The sequence below is a fragment of the Protomyctophum parallelum genome, assembly GCF_964188405.1.
Source record: "Protomyctophum parallelum genome assembly, chromosome: 9".
NCBI classification, from domain to species: domain Eukaryota; kingdom Metazoa; phylum Chordata; class Actinopteri; order Myctophiformes; family Myctophidae; genus Protomyctophum; species Protomyctophum parallelum.
The window spans coordinates 10,501,673-10,520,835 of NC_139706.1; the positions used below are offsets into that span (position 1 = coordinate 10,501,673).

General features: G+C 44.0%; 1 protein-coding gene across 1 annotated transcript in view; it reads right to left on the reverse strand.

Annotated features, from left to right (window-relative positions):
- Window positions 1-18,610, reverse strand: part of LOC310864012 (CXADR-like membrane protein) — a gene marked incomplete at its 5' end in the record, with an annotated part of 43,732 nt that extends 25,122 nt beyond the window's left edge. Inside the window, 2 exons of the mRNA XM_083772544.1 lie at window positions 17,942-18,177; window positions 18,535-18,610. Coding sequence (XP_083628670.1) covers window positions 17,942-18,177; window positions 18,535-18,610 — 312 coding nt within the window. The remainder of the gene's footprint in view (window positions 1-17,941; window positions 18,178-18,534) is intronic.
- Window positions 18,611-19,163: the final 553 nt, after the last annotated feature.

A 19,163-nucleotide genomic window follows, 5' to 3' on the forward strand; every position in this document is an offset into this window, starting at 1 on the left:
GGTCCAACAACATGTGCTTTGAGGTGTAACGGTGGGCGCTGCAGGTCTGTGGTTTACCTGCTGTGAGCAGGCCTCGTTAAACCCAAGCCTCACCACCGCAATGTTGCCTTATTAGAGCCGCTAATCAACTCCACAAAGAATAGCAGGTCATTAAAACAACAGCTCGAGGGATTCAAAAACCACAACAGGGACTTTTTTTCTTCTTCATCTCTTAAGATATCCGTAGATATCTTGGCAGGCAGCGAGGCATGCAGATAATGTGAGGTAAAAAAAAAAACTGAATATAAATTGCGACCTTTGCGATAAAATATATGCTTTGAAGCCTGTCAAACCTGCCTGTACTGCCTGCAAGTAAGTATACTTGGAGGCACAGATTGATTGAGGGCGAGTGGAGACTGAGAGGCCCTCTGTGGACACCAGACTGAACCAGAGTGCTGCATCAGAACGTTTGGATGCTGGGGTGGCAGGGCTGTCTATCATCCTATCTGACACCATCGCATCATACAAGAACCAAAGCTGTATATAGGGTTTGATCAGACTGACACCGCTGTGTTTTTGCTGTCAAACAATTCTTGACCTACAGTAACCAGTAGCAGAAAAAGGGCCACGAGTCAGTCATGCCCGCAGTGGTTTTTCCTTTCCCGTTTCTAGTTAATTGACCACCACGCCTGTTCACCCGCACTGTAACTCACTCTGCATAAAGGTGTCATCTAAGTCAGTGGTTCCCAACTTTTTATACTGAAGCACCACCTCAGAATATATTTGGCTCTCCAAGTACCACCACATTATGTTAAAATGCAGGAGCATATACCAGCCCTTTTTGTTCCATTCCTAAGCCAATTATGCTGCTGTGCTCTGACAAAACCCTGTCTAATCAGCACAACTGCTGATATTTCTAATGTGCTTAATCCGTTCTCAAACATTCTATTAACGGCTAGATGTGCTGTCATGCTCATTTCAGCACGGCTGGATAGCCTATTTCAACCAATTGCTTGGTCAGAAGAACTACCTGTATATTATTTCATTCCACTTTTGTCTTTTTTCTCCTTTTTTGGGCAACTCACTCCTCTGTGTATCACCAGAGGGGGGCTCAAGTACCACCAGTGGTAATAGTACCACCAGTGGTACTAGTACCAGTGGTTGGGAACCTCTGATCTAAGTGGATAAAATGCGGTCATATCATATTGAGACTGTGACAACAGGCTCAGGGTCAGAAGCCTGAAGGGTGCCGATGTCCTGCTCTGGGCTTTGACAAACAACCCTCAGGAAGTCCCCGTATAGCACCATTAGCCCATCTAGACCTGAGGACGATTCTACAAAATGTCTTCTACATCCTGACAGTTTTCTGAAAAGGCTATGTTTCCATGTCAGTCGTTCTTCGAATTTTCAAAAATAGCAGACCCTACAAGCTCATAGCGCGCCACTCGGTGGCGCGCTATGAGCTTGTAGATCTGCTATTTTTCAATAGCTAAAGCATAGCACGATGCCAACACCAAAAGGGGTCCCCTATGACTGAATGCCACACGACAGCTCTGCCGCCAGGGAGGGAGACGGAGAAAGTTAGAGCAATAGATAAGAGTGAATGAAAAACCTCCCTGTGCGCTCGCCTGCCTAGTGCCCGCTCTCCACTTTCAAGTAAATTAAACATAATGATGAATGCGGATGAGGAGGAGGCATCTGAGGATATATGCCATTGAGAGGAGCTGGCACTTTAGCAGATGATAAGATCTGAAGTGCGGTGGTGGCGGGCGGCGGCTTGTGACTTGAATCTTTGCCTTTTTTTCGCTGCTCAATCCATACCTCCTTCTCTTTCTTTAACCCATTCTGACCTGAGATCAGATTCATACGAGGTTTCCACTGGGGACATACTGGTCTGATGAACCCATTCTGACTTGAGATCAGATTCTAAAAATGTCTATTACATCCTGACAGTTTCATTATTAACCCATTCTGACCTGAGATCAGATTCTAAAAGTGTCTTTGATTTTTCAAAAATAGCAGACCTACAAGCTCGTATCGCGCCACTCGGTGGCGCGATATGAGCTTGTAGATCTGCTATTTTTCAATAGCTGAAGCATAACATGATGCCAACACCAAAATGGGTGCCCGGTCAGAATGGGTTAAGCATGTACGTATGCGTGTGAGTGCGCCCGCCCGCGCGCGCGTGTGCGTGCGTGCGTGTGTTTTGTACCGTAATTTCTTTCATTTAAATGTGTATAGTCTTTAGACTCTAAAGACTATACACATTTAAATTTAAATTAAAGTTTAGAGGGCGGGCAGCTCAAGCTATAATCAAGATTACGGGCATACACCTCTTTAGCGTGGGGGAATGAGAAAGCACGTTCCACCCAGGAGGGAGGAATACATTGATTTACTTTAGGCACTCAGTATACAGAATATTAGCAACTTAGGCCCAGACATGCTAAGTGCTTTGTCTCATTATACATATGCCCCCACATGTAATTGTCCTATCTTAACCCATTCTGACCTGAGATCAGATTCATACGAGGTTTCCGCCGGACACACACTGGTCTGATGAACCCATTCTGACCTGAGATCAGATTTAAAAAAATGTCAGTCGTTCTTCGATTGTTCAAAAATAGCAGACCTACAAGCTCGTATCGCGCCACTCGGTGGCGCGATATGAGCTTGTAGATCTGCTATTTTTCAATAGATAAAGCACAACATGATGCTAACACCAAAATGGGTGCCCGTTCAGAATGGGTTAATTAAAACAAAGGAGAAGGTGTAGCCTAGCAGGGAGGGTGGAGGAGGGTCTCTGGGCGACGGTGTTTCGTACTCCTCTCTAAAAAGTTTCGTCGGGATGTGATGTTGACTCTGTGGCAGCAGCTTCTGCTGACGCAGGGAGCTTTTGTCTGGAGATTAATGAAAGACGCTCGCCGTTCTGCGACCACGGAAAGCTTTATGCGAGAACGCTCCGCTCGCTCACAAAGCAATTCCTCCTCCTCCTCCTCTCTCCTCTGTGTTTACCAGCCCAGCCGCGCAACAAATAAAAAGAGGGAGAAAAAAAAGGTGTATTTCAGATTTCTCTTCTGGCTGTTTCGCTCGCTCTCGTAGACAAATCGTTTTTTTTTAATACCGAAACTGAGATTTATAACCCGAACATGATTGAATGTTAGCATGTTTCTGTTTTGAATTATTTCAGATGTGTGTTTGTGTGTGTGTGTGTGTGTGTGTGTGTGTGTGTGTGTGTGTGTGTGTACATTTCTGCATGGTAACAGGACCAAAAGGGCACAGGGATTTGACTCATGCACTTTCGAGATATCGCATAGTGCCCTCCACACACGCACGCACGCACACAGAAACCCCCCCTATAATCCTGCCAGTGTCCGGGGCAGATAAGGCCCATAACAATGAGATGCATTCTCCCTGGGTGTGTGTGCCACTATATAAACTATTAATATAACAGTGCAGAGCGATACACAGGGACAGGTGGGACGACACCGCACAGCCTTCATCTGTCTGTCTGGTCACCGACACACTGCATCCTAACAACACTGACTGACAGTCACAGACACACTGCATCCTAACAACACTGACTGACAGTCACAGACACACTGCATCCTAACAACACTGACTGACAGTCACAGACACACTGCATCCTAACAACACTGACTGACAGTCACAGACACACTGCATCCTAACTGACAGTCCCAGACACACTTCATCCTAACAACACTGACTGACAGTCACAGACACACTGCATCCTAACTGACAGTCACAGACACACTGCATCCTAACAACACTGACTGACAGTCACAGACACACTGCATCCTAACAACACTGACTGACAGTCACAGACACACTGCATCCTAACAACACTGACTGACAGTCACAGACACACTGCATCCTAACAACACTGACTGACAGTCACAGACACACTGCATCCTAACAACACTGACTGACAGTCACAGACACACTGCATCCTAACTGACAGTCACAGACACACTGCATCCTAACAACACTGACTGACAGTCACAGACACACTGCATCCTAACAACACTGACTGACAGTCACAGACACACTGCATCCTAACTGACAGTCACAGACACACTGCATCCTAACTGACAGTCCCAGACACACTTCATCCTAACGTGTCCCGCTCAGGAACAACGCTGACTGACAGTCCCAGGGACTGAGTGACGGTCAGCTATACGCACGGAGCGGAGAGCTCGCTGTCATGAAGCGTCATCTATAGCTCTGTGTTGTAGCTCGTATGGCACGTCACGTTCACACCGGCAGACGTACAGGTTCCATTGTAGTGGTCTGGGGTACCACCAGTGGTCCTTGAAGGGATTCCAGGTGGTCCTTGAAGGACCACCAGTGGTCCTTGAAGGGATTCCAGGTGGTCCTTGAAGGACCACCGGTGGTCGTTGAAGGGATTCCAGGTGGTCCCCAGCTAAATGATGGAGAGGATTCCAGGTGGTCCCCAGCTAAATGATGGAGAGGATTCCAGGTGGTCCCCAGCTAAATGATGGAGAGGATTCCAGGTGGTCCCCAGCTAAATGATGGAGAGGATTCCAGGTGGTCCCCAGCTAAATGATGGAGTTGGTAACCAAATGGACGAGATGAGAGCGTAACATGGATTGAGACTTACGCTATCAAGAGTTCAATCATTGTTAAGCATCTGCATTACTTAATTTGCCAGAAGTCTGCAGTCTAACACAATTAGAGAATGTAAAATAATTGTTATTTTGATCTCAGAGGCTACATCTCATCAATTGGTTGAGCTCAAAGCTCGAATAAATATTAAATAATGAACATGTTCTAGCTGAATAAACAGAGCGGTGGTTCCCAAATGATGATGACTTGTCCAACTATGCAACACTCCCTCCATACATGTTCTCATCAGTTTACAGAGATGAATTCTATAGTTACCCTACATTGATTTATCTAAGACCTCTCACCTGGTGTCCCAATTATGGCCATGCAAAAAGAAAACAACTTAATAAGTATGAGCATGCACGCACGCACGCACACACGCACGCACGCACGCACGCACGCACGCACACACACACACACACACACATGCACGCACACACGCACACACACACACGCACGCACACACACACACACACACACACACACACACACACACACACACACACACACACACACACACACACACACACGCATTTGTTCCACAAATAGCTAAATGATCAGACAAACTAAACGTGTGCCTTGAGATTTTGACTTGCCCGTTGGTGTGCCTTGGGCACAGAACACTTGGAAACCACTGTAGTATGTGTCAGCTGCCGAGTGCCTTCTGACAAATCATCACGACAATGTTATAAATAAAAGCATTAGCATGCACCGTGCAGCCTTCCAGCAGGATTAAGTAAAAAAGACTGCGTGCCTCATCTCCACCTGAGAGTCTGTCTGTCTGTCTGTCTGTCTGTCTGTCTGTCTGTCTGTCTGTCTGTCTGTCTGTCTGTCTGTCTGTCTGTCTGTCTGTCTGCCTGTCTGTCTGTCTGTCTGTCCGCCCGCCCGCCCGCCATGCTGAGAAGGCTCTCTGCCAGCGGACAACACAGAGAGTAGAAACCTCACACCAACTCCCCTCTGTGAGCTACCAAACTGACTCATCATCCGTCTGTCTGGTCTGGAAGCTGCAAATGGTTTTGGTGGTGTGTGTGTGTGTGTGTGTGTGTGTGTGTGTGTGTGTGTGTGTGTGTGTGTGTGTGTGTGTGTGTGTGTGTGTGTGTGTGTGTGTGTGTGTGTGTGTGTGTGTGTGTGTGTGTGTGTGCGTGCGTGCGTGTGTGTGTGTGTGTGTGTGTGTGTGAGAGAGGCTGTCAGGTCAAGGTGTACAGATGGGTAAGAAACGACTTTGGGGCGAGAGAGGAAATTACCTCAGCTCCTCCTCCATCCCAGCACGCTCCCTTCCACTTTGGAGACTTTTTTATCTTTTTTTCAAAAGATATTCAATTGAAAAACAGACAAAACACACAGAGCGGAGAGACGTAGGCTACGGACTGTTGAACAGAGAACAGCTGGTAAAAGAGATAATAGGCCTACAGAGAAAAGAATATTGTGAAAACATAAAGAGAAAAAGAAAAAAACATAATGACCCAAGTTACACAACACTGTCAACCAGATGTTATCAACCAACACAGAAACACACACGCACGCACGTCACACACCGCACACACGCACGCACACACACAGCTGAAAACACCCACGCCTGCATGGCGCCTGCCCCGTCAAGGGTGCATAATGCATGTGCCATGCATGGCTGGAACAAAGCCAGGGCGCTGACGACCCCCCCCCCCCCCCCACGATTTACTGTAACATAGCATCAAACAGCTCCATCCGTCTGCGTGCGGAGTGTTGTCCCTTCTTTACGCAGGAGATTTACAGCAATGGCCTTGTGATATGAAATGGTTCCGGTTCAGAACCGGAACTAAGACCACCAGAATGATCAGTTTCTTTCCTACCAGCTGAATAACAATGTGCTCCTATAGCCCTGCGCCACACCACAGACCTTAGCCCAGACCATATAGACCTTAATGAATGAACTGCATTTTTATAGCGCTTTTCCAAGTGCTCAAAGCGCTTTACAATGGTTCATTCATTCATACATTGGGAGGTGAAGCGGCGAACAGTCGACGCCAGCGTCCTCACTTCCCACATTCACTGCACACCAATGGTGGCGAGCTCACACCGACCGACTCATTGGAGGCAATGTACAGTATAGGGTTCAGTGTCTTGCCCAAGGACACTTCGACATGTGGACAAGAGGAGCCGGGATTCGAACCGCCGACCCAGGGATCATTGGACGACCTGCTCTACCTCCTGAGCCACGGCCGCCCCTTGGCCCTATAGCCCTGGCCCAGACCATAGACCTTGTTGAGGCCGAAGGCAGGCGGAAGCAAAAAGTCAAGACCTGATTCAGTTTTGACTTGAGCAGTCTTTCCTGAGAGCTATACTGTATACTGTATAGAACAACAACACGTTGATTAGGAAGCAGAACACATCATCTCCCCCAGCAGGAGAGCTCAACAGACAGGCAGATTAGTTTGAGGCCCAAAGAGAAACTAAAACATCTTGTTCTTTCTGCTAATTATCCAACTCTGCCCACTGAGCTAAAACACATACAGCATAGGGGGAATGAAAGAGAGAGAGAGAGAGAGAGAGAGAGAGAGAGAGAGAGAGAGAGAGAGAGAGAGAGAGAGGGTGTAGTCTTTTTATCCCACCATATTTGTCATGGTAACGATTATATTATTGGTGGTATCATAATGTGCATGGTGGTGATGTGATACGACACTTGGGCTGTGCATGAGAGGCCATGCTAATGGGGGTGGGAAGGGGGCAGGTCATCCAGGGAGCCACAGCTCTTTACATGTGCGCACGTGTGTGTATGTGTGTGTGTGTGTGCATGTGTGCGTAGATGTATGTCTTGTCTACTGTGCATACTTTGTGTGTAATCATACTGGAAAATTGTGCGCGCAAGCATGCATGTTGTGCACGAGATGGTTATAAGTCTGCTCTGATTGGTCCGGTGCCATACCTATACTCTATATATAAGCTGACCACCAATCAGCATAAGCTGAAGTGACCTCACTCGCTGAGCATAACCTTGACAAACCATGTGGTTTGGTCAATGAATAGAGCGCCGAAGTCCTGACGTCACTCGCCCATCCTATGGTTCACAGACGTTTTTCTCTATGGAGAATAACATGGGGTCATCTTAAAATCGTCTCGTATGAGAATTGCGATCCAGAAATAAACACACAGTCTCAACGATATTGTCGGGGAGGTGTCTCTGTATCATTTACGACAGTCAATCACTCATATTTGATACAGCCCGTTTCTAGCGAAATTTTAACTAATTCAGCAGTAGTAGTAGCGTTTTCTCGCAGTCTCGCAGTTGATTCTTCATAATTATCCATATGAGTGAAAACGGCAGTGATGATTTGTTGATTTTTCAAACACAGTTCTTAAGTGAGGCAATCTAAAATCCCCCTATGGGGTTTATAATACAAATAAAAGAGTACACAAATCCGTGGACTTAGCGCCCTCTAGCGATATTGATGTCAGACTTTGGTGCTCACAGGTGCAAGGAACCAAAACACAGGGGGAATAAAAACAAATGAAACAATGGCCGAGTAATCTTGCTGTGTTCGCAGCCAACGAAATCCCATTTCGTTTACCATTTCACCTCATTGACAGTAATGTAAATCAATTTCTTCTATTTAAAGAGTTAATCAAAATGCCTTTTTTTCGTTTATGTTTAACCACATGAACCCCAGCGTCCCGATATGCTGGGCATGGCATAAACAGACCAACGGCTAGAGATTTGGAGTAGTAGAGACCCTTGGGGGATCCCGGTAAATGAAGTATATAGGATTTTAGTAATAAATAAGGCTGTGGGTATGTGATAAAAATAATAAAATATATAATCTCTAGCCCCAGGCCGGATAACCTTGAGCAATGAACCAATGCCCAGGTGATAATCTATATACAGTATATGATTATTTACGCATGGGGGAAGATGGGCCGGGCTTCTTAATTCTTAATTCATTGGATAAGGTAGGCTGATCAGGGCTGGATGGTGAGGGGGGGTGGGGGTGTGGGGTGGGGCAGTCCTGTATATAGTTTAATGAGCAGAACAGATTAGCCGGGAGCCGGGTCGAAGGAGCACGCACACACACACAGCCATGGTAGAGACCCTCCCCCCTCTACCCACACACGCACACACACACACACACAGCCATGGTAGAGACACTGCACCCTCTGCCCACGCACGCACGCACGCATGCATACATGGAGAGTATTCTACCTAATGTTTCTCTGGGTGCATGTTGTGCACTGCACGCACACACACACACACACACACACACACACATGCACGCAGGCAGGCAGGTACACACATAAAGCTGCCATGCACATGTATACCTATTAGCACATTTGCGAAGATGCATAAAAATGTCCAAACACACTCACACATACACAAATATACATGAGCACGAGCACGCGCGCTGCACAGTACTGTATAGACTATGCATACTTAATTGCACAATCACGCGCACACACACACACACACGTGACACACACACACACACTTGAGCGCAGCACGAATTGCTGCCCTAAGCAATGTGCTACGACCTTCAAACCCCAACGTCCTCTCTCCCTGAGATGCCCTTCACCACAGGCTCACTCCCCTGCCACTCAAACATGACATGGAGGCGGGAGAGAGAGAGAGAGAGAGAGAGAGAGAGAGAGAGAGAGAGCTCTTTCTCTTATAGCACAGCCGATCCTGAATAGTCTGCATTAAAAATCGCTACAATTCCCTCGATTCACTTTATTCGGCTTACATTATTTAAAATAATGACGTGCACGGGGCCTATATTCTTCACGTATTTATACGTATGTATACAACACAAACACAGTAGTAAAACTGACATGTAAATGTGCTGCTCAGCTGATCTGGAGTCAGATCACGGCTGAAGGGAGGTGCCGGCCCTCCCCTTCACTTTGCTGCAATCTCCAAGCCACCCCTCTGCACAGTATACACACTATATACTTCATCTCAAAGCCGCCAAAAGAAAAGGAAAAAGAAAAAAAGGTCTAATGACATTTGAAAGGCTTAATTTTACCATTAAGTCTCCCAGAATCACTCCATCCCTCCCATTCCTACTTTCTCTTTGGGTTACTTGCAGCCGGTCAAAAAGGCACTCGGGGCGTAGCCCGCCTGCGTGCCTGTTGGCCGATCGCCTGCGTAATGTCACTGGGTTTTAGCGGGAATTAATGTTAATGTCACTCGGTCTTCCGCGCCTGAATGTCACTGGCTTTTAACCCATTCTGAACGGGCACCCATTTTGGTGTCAGCATCATGTTATGCTTTATCTATTTAAAAATAGCAGATCTACAAGCTCATATCGCGCCACCGAGTGGCGCGATACGAGCTTGTAGGTCTGCTATTTTTGAGTAATCGAAGAACGACTTACATTTTTAGAATCTGATCTCAGGTCAGAATGGGTTCATCAGACCAGTGTGTGTCCGGCGGAAACCTCGTTATGAATCTGATCTCAGGTCAGAATGGGTTAATTGGCCTCCTTGTCCAAATGGCGGGTGTCGTTTGCGTCCTGGAGCTACGGTACGGACGGATGGCGTGCGGAGCGCAAAGCAAAGGGAGGGACATGTCATGTGAGGTGTACTACTACTGACTGTATACTGTATAAAAATCAGTCCCAATTTTGGGCACTGGCCTACGGTACTACGGTACAGCAGCGCCAGACTCTCCGACCCGAGCCAACCACTGAGAGGTTTCTGAGCGTGTGCCAAGGCAAATGGAGCGCTTCCCTCATCACAAATGGAGCGCTGCATTGTTTCATTAGCGCCAGGAAAGTCTGCACGGTGATGTGTGAAAGAAAGGGCCACATGAAACACCGTAGTGTTTCCAGGACTGGTTCGCCTCAGCTCACCGTGCTGACTGACTGCGAGGCTACAACAAAGGCCTTGTGTGTCACTCATCCACTAGGCTAATGACGAAAAGTTCTTCTGAGGACAAACGATATAGAGGCGATTGTGCAAAAGTATCACAAAAGCGATTAACCCATTCTGACCTGAGATCAGATTCATACGAGGTTTCCGCCGGACACACACTGGTCTGATGAACCCATTCTGACCTGAGATCAGATTCTAAAAATGTCAGTCGCTCTTCGATTTTTCAAAAATAGCAGACCTACAAGCTCGTATCGCGCCACTCGGTGGCGCGATATGAGCTTGTAGATCTGCTATTTTTAAATAGCTAAAGCATAACATGATGCCAACACCAAAATGGGTGCCCGGTCAGAATGGGTTAAAACACATTGATGAATTGATGAGATAAACACAATCATGTCATTTGGTTGTCACGTCTACAGACAATGAAAGAAACCACAGACCAAGATGTACATTTGTGACAATACAAAGAGCAAGGTTAATTAAATAGATAAATACATAGATCAATCTATTATACAGTATATGACATGGACAAATCTGATATGCAGTCTTTAGATAGCAGCAGTACAGTATGCATTTATTTTGAAACCCATCCAGTGTAGAGTTATCTCTGACTGGTTGGTGTGCTGCTAATGTTGTAGTGGAGATTTGAAACGGGTCAGAGTTCAATGCTCTAAAGCCCTGCTTGAGGCTGTTGGAGACTGGGGAGACGCACGCACTCACACACCCATACACCCACACCCACACCCACACCCACACCCACACACACACACACACACACACAACTACCTTAGCAGTCAGTCAGGGACAACCAAGGGGCCAGCTATGCACTCCAATGTTGAAGCACTGGGCCCTAGTGGTAAGAGGAAGGACTGCAGGCGGACCCGTGGATTCTTGACGAGGAAACCCTGTGCAACCGAGTGCCCAATGTTAAAGCCCAGCTGCACTTCCGCATTTCCGGACTTCCGGACACCAAAATTTGGTGTCCAAATGCTGAATCAGCGGAAAAATGCGGAAATAGACGGTACTTCCGGCAGCCTTCAGGGTGCTTCAAAACGCCACTGAGCAACTTCCACTGACATGAATAGCGGAGGGGGCGGAGCTTCGCGCCAGTTTAGTCTCTATCCTTTTAATACTCTATGGGGACAACGGCTTGGAGCCAGGAGGGTGTATAAAGAGCTTTCTTTTGGACCAAAGTGACTTCCATATATCATGGTAAATCCTCTGATGAGAGCTGACAACTAAGTGCCAAAAGCACTTTAATGGAATCTTAACCAAACTGGAATTGATCAACAAAACGTCTCCCCCCAAAAAATCTAATTGAACATGACAAGTTAATTTAAGATAAGTTGTATTTTTGGCTCTCTCCAACCAGTTCATCAAAACCATTCTTTAAGTAATGTATTCATCACTTTATGCCACATGCCAACCCCCCCCCGATCCCATTTGACACACATTGGCACCAGCCTGCCACTCAGCGAGCTTTTGCCCAGAGACCTGGCAATAGCACTGTTTTTTTTTAATACTGTTTTTATTAGGCATTTTTTGTATATGACAACTTATATGACAATCTTTGACAATAATAATGAGTTAGTTATATAAAATGAAAGATAAAGACAGATAATGTAAATTCCACATACAATACATGATAAAAAGGATATATAAATGTGATAAAAACGAAAAAACAAAAAGAACAGTTAAACAACGACAAATGTGAACAGACAAACAAAACAAAGACCACAGGACAGACACTCTTGCTCTCAAAACTTTCCCAACACGTTGTAAATTAACTGAATTACAGACATTTCTTTTTAAATGAGAATAAATAAAATAAAATAAAATACTCAGTTCCTTTTTTTTCTTTACTTTTCTTTCCAATTTTCTAATATGTTATCTATTGTGTAGGAGGGGTTAGCGTGCACCTATTGAAATGGTCAATGAAGGGTTGCCATGTCTGATAAAATCTATCTTCACTCCCTCTCAATTCAAACTTTATCTTTTCCAATTGCAAGTAGTGCATAACATCTTTCATAAGTGTAGTGTGAGTGGGAACCTGTGCTTGTTTCCAATTCAACAGTATCAGTCTGCGAGCCAGTAGAGTCACATATTTTACCATGTTATATTGGAAAGTAGACAGTTTGACCCCGGGCCCCCCGACCCCCAGAACTGCTGTCAGTGGATCCGGGTCAAAAGGTCTTCCAACAATGTCTGACAGTGATTTAAATATACTTTGCCAAAATGATGTTAGTTTAGTGCAGTGCCAGAACATATGAGCTAGGGTGGCCGGCGACTGGCCACATCTGTCGCAGGCTGGATTCACATTTGGAAACATTCTGTTGAGTTTTTCCTTTGACAAATGTAACCTGTGTAATATTTTAAACTGTATAAGACCGTGCCTGGCACATACTGAAGAAGAGTGCACAAACTTTTGAGATGTAGACCATTGCTCGTCAGTGATAGATATTCCTAAGTCGTTTTCCCAAGCAGTTTTTAAATACTCCAATGAGGCATTATTATCTAAACATGAGAGAGAATTATAAATAATAGAAACACCTCCTTTGAGCAATGGGTCAGGTAGAAATATAGATTCCATTGATGAGTTGGGAGGTATGTTTGGAAATGAAGCAGTGTGTTGTGTTAAAAAATGTCGTATCTGTAGAAATCTAAAGAAATGTGATTGGGGTAACTTGAATTTGCGTCGTATTTGTTCAAAGGTCGGAAATAACCCATCAATATAAAGATCTTTGAAGGAGTGAATACCATTTCTATGCCACACTTTAAACAATGCGTCAGAAAGGGACGGTAAAAAAGCATGGTTAGCGACCAGAGGTGCACGCACAGAACCCGGGTGCCAACCGAAATGCCTTCGTATTGAGAGCCAAATTTTGAGAGAATGCCAGACTATGGAATTCTTTGGCAACTTAGTATATCTTGAGGCCACTGGGGAAAAGATTAAAGCTGACAACGATGTTGGGGGACAACATTGACCTTCAATAAATGCCCATGTAGGCAATTGATCTTGGAGCCAAAATGAGAGCGCACGTAAATTACACGCCCAGTAATAGAGTTTGAAGTTAGGTAATCCCATTCCGCCATCTGATTTAGGCCTCTGCAAAAAATCCTTCCTTATTCGGGGGTGTTTCTTATCCCAAATGAACTTGGAGATAATTTTATCCAGATTCTTAAAAAAAGTGTTGTTAACAAAAATTGGAATACATTGGAATAGAAACAGATATTTAGGGAGGACATTCATTTTAATTATATTAATTCGGCCGGCAAGTGAGATAGGAAGGTTCGCCCATTTCGTTAAGTCTTGTTCAGTACGTTCAAAAAGTTTTGTATGGTTTTGCTTGAACAAGTCATTAAGTGCTTTGGTTACTATGATTCCTAAATATCGAAAGCTGGTTATAACATTAAATGGGTGAGAGCCAAAAGTTTGATTGCCTTGTGTATTGATAGGAAATAAAACGCTTTTGGAAACATTGACTTTATACCCCGAAACCCTGCCAAAACTTTCTAAGGTGGACATGATACTAGGAATAGATGTGGAAGGTTTGGATATGTATAATAATAAATCGTCAGCGTAAAGTGAAACTTTATGCTCTCTATCTCCTCTGAAGATACCAGTGTAGGTGTCTGAAGCACGCAACGCAATTGCAAGCGGCTCAATAGATAAGGCAAAGAGCAGTGGTGAGAGAGGGCAGCCTTGTCTGGTCGAGCGATTCAAAGGGAAGTTTTCAGACCTGTATCCGTTTGTATGTACAGAAGCTAATGGAGAAGCATAAAGTAGTTTAACCCATGAAGTGAAGGTTGGACCAAACCCAAATTTTGACAGGGTCGAGAGGAGGAAGTCCCACTCGACCCTATCAAAGGCTTTCTCCGCGTCAAGAGATAACAGTATTTCCGTATCTTGGGGGGTACTACTGGGAGAATATATAATGTCGAATAGGCGTCTAAGATTAAAAAATAGATGTCTATCTTTTATAAACCCCGTTTGATCAGTATGTATCACAGTTGGGAGCACTTTTTCCAAGCGTGTAGCCACAATTTTTGCTAAAATTTTAGTATCAACATTCAAAAGACTCAGAGGCCTGTATGAACCTGGATTAAGTGGGTCTTTATCTTTTTTAAGTAGAACAGAGATGCTAGCTTGGTAGAAAGTTGGTGGGAGGTGGCCAGCGTTGAGAGATTCATTAAACACTTTAAGTAAAAGGGGAGATATGAGTTCAGTAAATGACTTGTAAAATTCAGAGGTATAGCCATCGGGTCCTGGGGCTTTTGAGCACTGCATTTGTGAGATTGCCTGATGTATTTCATCTAAGGTAATAGCTCTTTCAAGTTGAACCTTATGTTCTTGACTAATGGAAGGTATGTTTAAATTTTCTGAAAAAGTATCAATCAAATTAGAATCTCCTAGTGATTCCGAAGTATACAAATCTGAATAAAAGCGCTTAAATACATCATTAATTTCCTGCTGATTAATAGTAGTTCGACCAGTGTTTGTATTGATCTCCGTAATTAATCTAGAAGCAGCTGATTCCCTAATTTGAAGTGCAAGTATTTTGCCCGCCTTATCCCCGTGTTCATAAAACCTATGGCGTGACCGAGTCATCAAATTAGTTGTTTCATTTGTGGATAGGAGATTGAATTCAGCTTGAGTCGAAACCCTTTCTCTGTATAATTCAGGAGAAGGAGATTCTGCATACTGTAGGTCTACTTCAAGTAATCGATCAGTCAGAGCTTTGCCTTGTACATTACGTAGACGGGAGATTAAAGCCTGTCGCGAAATAATCTGCCCCCGTATATATGCTTTAAGTGCTTCCCATAGTGTACTTCTTGATACATCGGGTGTGTCATTTGTAGAGAGATAGAACTGTATTTGGGATTTAATATCATCCACACACGCTTGCCTAGTTATTAGAGTGTTATCGAATCTCCAAGTCCTGGCCATATGTCTGTTCTGAAATGCTAATTTGAGGACTAGGGGACTATGATCGGATATTACAATTGCTTCATACTCACAGTGTCTTATTGAGGGAAGAAGTTTTGAATCTATCAGGAAGTAATCTAATCTTGTGAAAGTGTGATGTACAGAAGAAAAAAACGAATATTTACGTTGAGCTGGATTTAAGAATCTCCATGGATCTGATAATTTAAATGTGTCCATGAATGTATTCACCATTTTAGCTGATTTAGTCAGAGTATAGGGTCTATGTGAAGATCTATCAAGCGTAGGATGAAGAATAAAATTCAGATCTCCACCTAAGATCAACTGGTGAGTGTCAAGGTCAGGCAAAGTAGCCAAAAAAGAAGATATGAATCGTTCATCGTCATGGTTAGGGGCGTAGATATTAGCCAGAACAATAGGACAATTATAAAGCTTTCCAGTAACTATAATATATCTGCCGTGTAGGTCTTGGATAGTTTTATTTAGTATAAAAGGAATGTTCTTGTTTATAAGTATTGCTGTGCCCCTGGATTTGAAATTGAAATGGGAGTGAAATATTTGGCCTACCCAATTTCTTCGTAGGCGGTTATGATCCTGATTCCGTAAGTGAGTCTCCTGTAAAAAAGCAATATCTGTCCCCAGCTTCTTCAAATGAGCCAATACATTGCCACGTTTCACCGCTCCATTCAGACCTCTACAGTTCCAAGTAGTGTATTGAACCAAGCTTTCCCCTCTTACAATATTAGAATTTGGAATAGAATTAGCCATTGTATAAATCAGGAATTAATATAAAAAAAGGACTGAGTGTAAATGCTGACATCAATCTGAATTCGGAATAGGAGTGCAAGAGAACAATAACAAAAACAGAGAAACACAAAAACACATTAAAACAACAAACGGGAGAAACCCCAAAACCCTCCATGCCTGCCCTCAAATAGCAGTCACAGAAGAAAAAGCCTAAGCTAACCAGCTTTCTATGTCTAAGACACAAGCAGCTATAGTGAAAATAGAGAAACAAAGAAAAAACTACAATGGGAAGACCTTAGCTAACCGTCCATTGTTATGTATTAAATAAAATAAAAAGATACAATCTTATTTTGAACCAAAACAACCAGATGATCTATACATAAAGAGACATACAAACACTCACTCTCTCACACACACACACACACACACACACACACACACACACACACACACCCCCGCATAAACATGTCCTTGCACTAATATATGTATTAATATATCAATATAATTAAACGTTCAAATAAAGAGGGGTATACAAACAAAGACAGACAGTCCCAATCTCACAAAAAAACACACATTCAAACAGACAGACACAAACCACAGTCGGTGCAACTTAGTTCACAAAAACCAAGGAAAAAACAAACCAATTTGTATATATGCATACACACATCCGCATGAACACATACTTTCATAAGAAAATAATAATAAATGAAAAATCCCTCACCCTAATTATAAAGTAACAACTTTTCCCACTTTTGTTTGCTCAAAAGTATTTTTTTGTAAATTATACAATCTTTTAAAACCATAATGTTGGCAATAAAACTGATCTAAAGAGGAATTTAAAGAACTTAAGGCAACCTCCTCATATCCAAAACAGCAGAAGTGGAGGCGAATCTCAGTCATATAACCATGGTTACGTTCGTAAACTAACGTCTCTCCCCCCTCCCTCACTACATTACAAGCGACGACCTTTTTGTCCCTCGAGGCGCACCGTAGGTTGCTAGCGTCATAGTACCCAAAATGGATGCCTCCATGGAGGCTACATGACAACAATAGCAATAGCAAGAATGCTACTGCAATAGCACTTGTACTAAACACAATAACAAATGCACCGCAGGTCGCGAACGCGGTGCTACAGTGGACAAAAATAAATAAAAATAGAAATGGCGGCCTCCATGGTAATTCCATAATAGCATCATTAGCAAAGCTGCTATACACACACTAGTAATGTAAACTATAACCCCGTCTTTTAGACTGATATCAACGATCAAATACAATAACCATAATAAAAATAATAAAAAAATAAATTCAATAGATAAACAAAGTAGAATTATTACGGTGTTTCCGTGCATTCCAAGCATTAAAGGGAGAAAGTTCGTCTTAGTAGTAGCTTTCGCCAGATATTTTTCACACAAATATTACCTTTTTTTTTAAAGTGAGCGTGGATTTGTCATCGTATCCATGTAGTAATGATAGTGGAGGGTGCGCAGACAGAGAAATGTCCACGGGGAGAAAGCAAGTATGTGATCATTGTTCAGGGTGTATGTCCCGGGCCAGCTAGTCTTCTACATGTTCCTCGTCGGGTGTAACAGCCGGTGTTGCCGCGGATGCTATTTTCTTTTTATAGAATTCTTCGGCCGCTTCAGGAGAGTTGAGAGAGTACCGGATCCCATCCAATGTTATTGTGAATCTGGCCGGGTGATATAGACTGTAATCTAGGCTCGGGAGACGGCGTTTCGCTTCGCGCAACTTGGTTTTAATCGGGCCATACGTTGCGCGAAGCTTTGCAATCTCTTGGGGCACGTCTGGGTGAATAAACACTGGAGAGCCATTGTATCGTAGGCTGCCTTGTTTTCTGGACAGCTCGAGGATCTTCTCCTTGTCAGAGAAATAGTGCAGACGTAGTATCATGATGCGAGGTCTATCCTTCTTATCATTTGACTTTGCCCCTATTCTGTGACAGCGGTCAACAACGATGGGGTTCTGGAAGTTCTCAGCACCGAGCACCGTAGGGAAGAAGGTGGCTGCGAACCCAACCGGGTCACCAGCTTCAGAATTTTCTGCTAGATTGAATAATTTTAAATTCTGTCTACGGCTTCTGCATTCTAAATCTAAACATTTCTCCTGTAAGACTTTGTTCTCCTTTGCGATCGAGCCCAGTGAATGTTCCAGTACAGCAACACGGTCCATAGTATCACTCAGAGATCTCCCCATGTCTGATTGCTCCGAAGCTAACTCTGTGTGTTTGGAAGACAGCGAGGTGAGGTCTTGTGCTATTTCCGAGCGAATGGAGGCATATTCAGCTTTTGCCTCTTCACGGAGTGCTGCGATATCCTTTTTGATTTCTTGCCGTATGGTTGCTATTTCAGCTTTTATCTCACAGAGCCCTGCCTCCCGCGACGACTGCAGCTCCGCTCTCAGCATGGCGAGGGAGAGAGGTTGTTTGTCGGGGTCCATTGCGCCGGGAGGGTTGGTATCGGGTGTAGTTTTAGGAAGCTGTGATTTAGTTGACCTCAGTTCCATAAACTTATTTGTACTTTAACTAGTTGCACTTGCACGTGTAGTTTGAAATAAAAGTGGCAGTTTTGGCCAAAACAAACTTGAATAAATGATAAAACTTAGACGGAGCACTTAACCATGCGGCTACTCCATCTGGGCGGAAGCGGAAGTCGGCAATAGCACTGTTGACCATGCTAGCAATCTACTGTAATATAGCAATGTAATGTAATGGCTGTCTCTTTGCCCACACACAATCCCTGGCCTCGGTAGGGGGATCAACATTGTTCTTTTTACACTAGCTGTACACACTCTGAGAGTGCAGAAATTGTACCAATTATTGTACCAATTATTATTATTATTATTACAGGGTTTTTACAGTGTATCGGTGTGTTCTTTTTCCTAACAAAGGATTGGCAAATGTTGTAGGAAATTGGATGGATGAAAAACGACTATAATGGTAATCACGTCTTTGCGATTGCATAGACAAACCTTCAGAACCGACGGCTCTGTT